This window comes from Sinocyclocheilus anshuiensis, unplaced genomic scaffold (assembly GCF_001515605.1).
Source record: "Sinocyclocheilus anshuiensis isolate Anshui unplaced genomic scaffold, SAMN03320099.WGS_v1.1 scaffold67, whole genome shotgun sequence".
NCBI lineage: Eukaryota > Metazoa > Chordata > Actinopteri > Cypriniformes > Cyprinidae > Sinocyclocheilus > Sinocyclocheilus anshuiensis.
In genome coordinates this window covers 3,193,459-3,200,962 of record NW_015552546.1, presented here as the reverse complement: position 1 = coordinate 3,200,962, position 7,504 = coordinate 3,193,459, and the positions used below count along the sequence as shown (strand labels likewise).

Here is a 7,504-nt window from a genome sequence, read left to right as displayed (position 1 = left end):
TATATATATAAATTAAAATGATGGCTGCTATCACAACAAAATATTGAATGTTTGTTTTTGTTTTAGAAATGAGCTTAGATTATTGCTTGCTCTGTATTTAATCCACTTTTGATAAGCTACATTTGCTGCAACTGCCGCAGTGTACGTAAAACAACTTTTCTTTTGTCTCCAGTTTACTTTAGAAACTTAAGCAAAACATCAAACTTAGAGCCCTGTGTGGTTGCTAATCTTTTTTTAACGATCCATGTGACAGATCATGTTTCATCTTAAGTAACAGTACAAAAGAGATGAGCACTTGTTTTCTCTCCCCCATTAATTTAATCATCTGTATTTGTAAGTGTAGTCCTGAGTTGATTACATTCCACAGAACTGGCCACACCTGACTCTGTCTTTTTCCTTAATTTCAGGTTTTGCCTGTCAGGACAATTCCTCTGTGTGAATCACAAGATATCAACTGATCAAGTTTATGCCCCATTATCTGGCAGTGACTGGCAAGCCTCGACTGCTTCTCTTGTACAGGATGGATCATACGGGTTTACTGAAACTCTTAGCATATGCGCTGTACTGAAATTTTAAAAGCCTGTTTGGAAAATTTGGCAAGTTCCATGGAAGTGTTAAGAGTTATTTGGTATTGTGTAATCTAATGCATGATGTCCTTCATGAGTATTTCAAACGAATGACTCTTTTTCACATGTCTCATAACATTCAACATATTGTTTCATACAAGCTTTCAACTGAAACTAAACAAGAAAGAAATACCCAAGTAAATTCCTGCTGAAATGCCTACCCACCCACTGATCCCATATGTGGAAAGTCCTGATGGACTAGGTCATGACATTCTCAGCCACAGCAATGCAAGCATGCCTGGTACTGGATCTAGCATGACGCCCCACGCCAGCGTGGTGGAAAAACTAGACACGCTGGCAGAAAGTAGCCTACCTCTAGACTGCATGTTTTGCGAGGAGACTTTCCTGCATCAGGAAGACCTGGGACTACACCTTCTTTCCCAACATCCCACAACATTCCACGCTCCCGCAGTGTTGCGTGTGGAAGCGGAATTCTTAACTCCCAGCGAAAGGGCTCGTTCTAAGACCTGCCAAGCTGTGGAAAAGAATGAGGAGCTCTGTTGTGTCGTGTGCGGCCAGGCCGTTGCAGATGCGACCGAGCTGGAAACGCACATGCGGAAACACAAGGACTCTTTCACGTACTGCTGCGGCCTCTGTGGACGTCGTTTCAAAGAGCCGTGGTTCCTAAAGAACCACATGAGAACCCATGGTGGAAAGGCTAAAAACAAAAACCAGGACCTGGAGATCCCTGCCACCATTAATGACATCATCCAAGACCAACCCCCATCACCTGTGGTCACGTCGTACAAAATGTGCATGGTATGTGGCTTCTTTTTCCTGAACAAGGAAGTTCTGGCTGAGCACAGCAAGGTCCACAATCGTGAACTGGAAGTGGATGAGAACGTGTCCTCCGATAGCCAACCTGCTGAGGAGGTTCCTGTATCTCAGAAGGCATTTTTGCAGACCCTACAGTTGCATCCTTCGGGTGCAAGAGAAGAAGCTGAACAGAGTCATCCATCGGGACGCTGGATATCCCAACTTGATCCTTTTAACACCTACCAGTCTTGGCAGTTGGCCACCAGAGGCAAGATCGCAGCAGGTCCAAACTTGGCCAAGGAGCTCAATGCAGACTCCAACTCTGACAATGAGGACTCTGGTTCTGAAAAAGAGGAACTAGGGGCCATTTGGGCTTCTGGTGGTGGAGATAAACCCAGGCGAGGCCTACGAAATGAACTCAAGTCTAGCGAGACTCCTTCCCCATCACCTGAGCAAAAAGGTCTGATTCGTAAAGACAAGCCAACAAACTGCGAAGAGTGTGGCAAGATCTTCCGGACGTACCATCAGTTGGTCCTCCATTCTAGAATCCACAAGAAGGAACGAGGGGGAGCAGAGAGTCCCACCACACCTGTAGACGGGAGGGCCCAAAGCATAGGCTCTTGTAGTAGTTCATCTCTCGACCGAGCCGAAGAGTACTCGGAGGATGGCTCCGAAGAGGGAGTGCCAGTTGACGCCTTTAATCCAGGTATTATTACCCAAGTGTTTGGTATTGTTTTCACTTTTTTTATTAGTTCTTAATTGCTCGGTAAAACAATTTACAGTCATCTGTCAGAAGTTCATCCACAGAGTGATCAAGATTGTCATAATCTTTTTGAATAATGAACACCATAATTACCCAGAAATGCACACTCTTTACTACAGAAGAAGCTACTTCTGTCTCGAGGGTTCAATTGCAGAACTTAGGTGCAGACCTTAGGGCTCCCTCTGCTGGTCAAAAAAACTTTTGCATATTTGACTTGAGGACATTGTGTAGTGCAGCTTGCAGTTTATTTCTATTCTGGAATTCTATGTGTCACTTATGGCTAAAACTAAACATGTCACTTTTCCTACAGAAAAAATTGAGGAAGGATCAGGAAAAATGAAGCTGAAAATTCTTGCTCCAAGAAAATGCAGTTACTGTGGCAAAACTTTCCGCTCAAACTATTACCTCAATATTCATCTCAGGACACATACTGGTTAGTTCTTTGTTGTATTGTCTTTTTACATCGTATTGGGTCTAATTTTGCCTTGCTTTCTGACCCCAATGGCTTGTATTACAGGATGAATGTAGTTTGGTTATTTTTTTGCCTTGTGTAAACATTGACGTCTCTCTTGTCATTTCACAGGTGAAAAACCATATAAATGTGAATACTGTGACTACGCCGCAGCACAAAAAACATCTTTGAGGTACCATCTAGACCGACGTCACAAGGACAAACCTTTCACAGAAATCCCGAACATTCCTGCAACCCTGTCTGCTAGAAATATCATCAAGGCCATTGAACCTCCCAAGAATGTAGATGACAAACAAGCTTTAAAACCAGCCAAACAGTGGCTTGCTCCTAAACCTCTGCCTGCCAGTGTTAAACATGAACCAGGCATGAACCAAGCCGTTATTAACAGCACAAATCCTTCCATTCAAGTCAAGCAAGATTATGTTAGTGCTCCCGTCGCAGCTCCTTACACCCCTGTGGGTGAGGTCAACAAAAAATACCTGTTACCGGTAAACCCGAAGATGGAGGAGAAGGAGGCTACCGAAGCACCTTTGAATTTGTCTCTCAAAGTGCCACTTCCTGCATCTGCTACCTCAGTACCCAGAAACCTGTTACCAACTAACACATGTACCTCTTGCTCCTATGAAACCCTTTACCCTGAGGTTCTCTTGATGCATAAAAAGCTCATCCACAAGGAGAAGTTGGATGTCAAGAAGAATGGATACAGGGGATCTCAGAAACAAAAACGGTACACTGGTTGCCCGCCGGCTCTTGAGGGCAAAGACGTCACTCCTTTGCCCCACATCAACAGGAAGCATCCCCGTCGGACCAAATCCCCACTGCGGAAACCAGAAAAACTTGGGGAAAAGCTTCCGAAACAGCCTCAGATGTCTAAGATTTCTCCTGTGAAGGAGCGCTGGAGAGATCAGCACCAGGAGGGCCAACGGGGCAGGGAATCAGATGCAACCAGCTCGCTTTCTAGAATCTCAGAGCAAGAATCTAGCAGAAAATTAAATGTGCCATTGGTAATCGATCGAGAGTTGTCCAGGCTAAGGCCTGGCCTGGATCATGAGATGAATCAGAGGGCAAGCTTGGGCAAAAACGGAATGGTTTGGCCCACAGATCCAGCTAGACTTTGCCTTTCGGACCGTTTCCGAAACTTGACGCAAACAGATGTCGGTGAACCCTCTAGCAAGAGACACAAGTCCTTTGAGCCTCTACATACTGCATCTGGACGGCTCGGAGAGGATTTCAACCGGATCGTGCCCTCTGGCAGAAATGCGAAAACCTCGTTGCAGGTGAACTCGCCCTTGGCTTCGGTTAAGGTGACTCCCACTCCGTCTCCCAACAGCATGCAGGCCGACTGGAATGTCATCAACCTGCTCCGCAACTACACGCCTAACAACCTGGCCTCGCTCTATCACCCCGCTGCTGCAGGCTCCAGCCATGCTGTCATGGCCTCACCTGTCACTGGTGAGTATTTACAACATGTTTGTCAGCAATTGGTCATTGAGTAAAAGAAATAGCTTTTACATACTTTAAGATAAGCATAAAGAATGTTCTTATTTAGTTGTCTTATTTCCATTTGTTTTCAAAAACACAGTTTGTGAGATTTGCCTATATATGCCAGTTCACCAGTATAGTATTATACTATACTGGTAAACTGGCATATATAGGCAAATCTCACAAACAAATCTTACAAACTGTGTTTCAATCCTATTATTAAAAAATATTTTCTCTCTCTATAATAAAAGAACTATCATCAAACTATTTTGATAATTCCTTTTGATTATTAAAAAAATATATATATATATATATATATATATATATATATATATAATATTAAATTAATTAATTAGTAGTTATTATATAAAAATATTGTATAAATATACAATAGTTTGCATATAATTATTTCAAATATTTAGTTAAATATGTATATATATTTTCAGGAATTGGTTTTGTTGAATTGTGACATGTCAGTTTAGCACATTTATCCCTCATTTTTCATTATCAATATGCATTATGACATTTTACGTTATTTAATTAACAGCAAAAATTGCAAACAAAAACTGAAAATTGCATATATATATATATATGTATGTATGTGTGTGTGTGTGTATCTTTGTTTTGGTGTTAAAATAACATTTCAAGAATTTTTCCTTTACAAAAATGCAGGCAGCAGCTTTCAAGAATTATTTAAAGTTTTAAGACTTCACCATGGCCTCTTAAATGGTCTTGACAGTTGTTTAGTGAGGAGATGTCCTGTGATCATAACTGAACACTACCTTGTATGCTCCTCTTTTTAGGGAGCAGGTCCTTGATCTTCCCTCACTACTCCACTAGTATGACTCAGAGGAGAATCCAAACCAGCCCTCTGAGTAACAAACGCTGTGGACCTTCAGATAAGAGCTCTTAGACCGATCCAGGGTAAATGTCATCAAATGTCCTCGCTCTCATTTCACAGGTATTGCATTGTGGTTTAGCTAATCGTGCTGCTTCTCCTCCGCAGCTTCAAAATATGCCGATAAAACGGTGGGGTCCTCGGTTGGGAGGAAAGTTTAACTGATTTGATGTTGCTCACTGTTCTTCAGACACTACCGTCGAAGGGTTTGACGTGTTGGAAGGATGTACTGTGTGGATACGGGCCTCGGGCTCTGCTCTAGCCTTGGCTGCAAGGCAGAACGAACTTGGACTGCAGCCTTGAACAGTGTTGTTTTGATTCAATTTGCATTCCATTATGGCAATAGATTCATCTGCGGTGCACTTAACACGAAGCTGAACGTCAGACGCACTCCGTGCATGACAGTTGACTTGTGAATCTGTTGTGGGTCGGTGGTTTATTATGACGGCCTAAATACTAATCAAACCACAAGCCCAGCAAGTGCCTCCATTACTTTTTATTAAAAGCCTAAAAGCACGAGGGGACGGCACTGACCGAATAAACAAAGACGGCCGCTGTGTTTTTTGCTTTCCTCTAATAGTGTCTGTATTGTTAATGTTTAACATCTCTTTTGCAGGTCAACTTTATGCTATGCACAGAACGGGATAATTTCCGAATTAGAAACCTTCTCATTTGTACAAAATCTAGCTGCTGTTACCGTCTCGGATGCGAGACTTCTGAAGCAATGGTGACGTACTGTGTACTGTTGTGTAGGTACATTTAAAAGTAAAGTAAAATAAGTAAATGCAGGGACTGCGTGGAACCTCCTTCACTGTGACAAAGACATTCAATGAGATCCTCAGGATTGATGAAACATAACTGTGATTTTGCGCCTCCACTGCTGAGCAGTTTCCGCCAAATGTGTGGTGAGCATTTTTGATGTGATTGTTACGTTTTCATACACCAGAATGTTTTGTTTTTTTTTACTTAATAATCAAGTGTATATTTATTTTCAGGCGAGTGTGTTGCTTTATTAATTTGTATGTGGAATGGTGGCTAAAGCTCGTCATGGTTTCTGTTACTGTCTGAGTTCAGTATACTAACTCTGAAGATGTTTGGAGAGTTAACTTATTTTGTAATATATAAGGGGCTTTCATGAGCTGAAGCAAATGCATCAATTTCCATTGATAATAAACTTGAAGCGTTTTATTTTTTTCGTTTGCTTCACACCACATTGATGAATCGCCCCTTATTTAGTTATTTTGTGAGTCGTAGATCAGTTAGGCTGAGTGATAATGGATTCTATTCGACTTTGGTCAGAAACCAATGCTGCTTCATGCTAAACGCAGGTTCGAACTGGTTTTTGTCCTCGCTCCCGCTCAGTATTTCGACTCTTAAACACACCGAAGTGGGTTTGTGTAGATAGTTTGGTTTAGGATGTAGTGGCCACCATGTGTACATTTGTTTGTAGTTGTGTTTTTTTTTTAATTTTATTTTTTTCTCTGTAGGTTTGCATTTTAAATTTTTCTTTTGCACTTTTACTAATGACTTTTTCCCTTTAGAGTTCCTTTCTTGTGGTCAAAAATTATGAAGCCAAGATGCTTTTTCTCCCTGCTCTTCTCGTCCAATGTTTCATGAATGATGCTGTTGTTTTTGTCTCTAACAGAATGTCATTTGGATTTCCAATCTTGTAACCCACCTTGTTATTAAGCCAGGTGTATTCCAGGGCTCAGGCCCTTTCTAGAGGCAGAATAAAGCAGTTGTGCAAACTGGAAGAAATGTCAGGTTGTCTGTTTTTCATTTTCATCTGTGGAGGGTGTGTATTTTGTTTTTGATCTTGATTGTGGATGTTTATTATATACTTAAACGTATATGTCATATGCTTAAAATTTGCGCTCATAGTTAGGCACACTGTATATTATAGACAAACTGTCTTTTTTGTGAAGTTCTAATGAAGATTGAGACCAATTAAGCTTTTTATGATCATCTATTTGTGTGTAGCTTTCATGATGTTCACCCCTCTTGACCTTTAGAAAGAGTATTTGCTTATTTTAATTTGTGAGGTAAATTTTACAAAGAAATATTTGATCATATTTCACCCCCAAAAGAAAAAAAAAATGGTAACACTTTACAAGTGATAATGAGCTATACATTTTTGAGGCAGTTACTAACCTTTGTTATTGTTAGTTAATAAAATGTTTTATTTTTGTTAGTTCACAGTGCATTAACTTTTGATTGATGATGTATTAGTAAATGTTGAGATTTAAGTTTGATAAAGGCTGTTAGTTCATGTTAACAAATGGAATCTTGTTGTAAAGTATTACACACGCACACACATTAGATATATTTTTATTTTGTATTTATTAGAATTTCCATAAATTATCATTTATATATGCATATTATATATCATTTATAATGCACAAAAAGTATACTATACTATTTCAAATTGTTTGGCATTACATGCAAGTATTCAAATTAAACTCAGATTTTGAATATATACGTTTTCAGTAAGTGGTATATTTTTCTTA

General features: G+C 40.3%; 1 protein-coding gene across 1 annotated transcript in view; it reads left to right on the top strand.

Moving 5' to 3' along the window:
- znf217 (zinc finger protein 217) overlaps window positions 1-6,745 on the top strand; it is a 10,208-nt gene extending 3,463 nt beyond the window's left edge. The window contains exons 2-7 of the mRNA XM_016454729.1: window positions 408-621; window positions 728-2,088; window positions 2,456-2,578; window positions 2,729-4,069; window positions 4,903-5,023; window positions 5,106-6,745. Of these exons, the coding sequence (XP_016310215.1) occupies window positions 780-2,088; window positions 2,456-2,578; window positions 2,729-4,069; window positions 4,903-5,012 (2,883 nt within the window). The 5' untranslated portion in view covers window positions 408-621; window positions 728-779 and the 3' untranslated portion in view covers window positions 5,013-5,023; window positions 5,106-6,745. The remainder of the gene's footprint in view (window positions 1-407; window positions 622-727; window positions 2,089-2,455; window positions 2,579-2,728; window positions 4,070-4,902; window positions 5,024-5,105) is intronic.
- The last annotated feature ends 759 nt before the right edge of the window (window positions 6,746-7,504 follow it).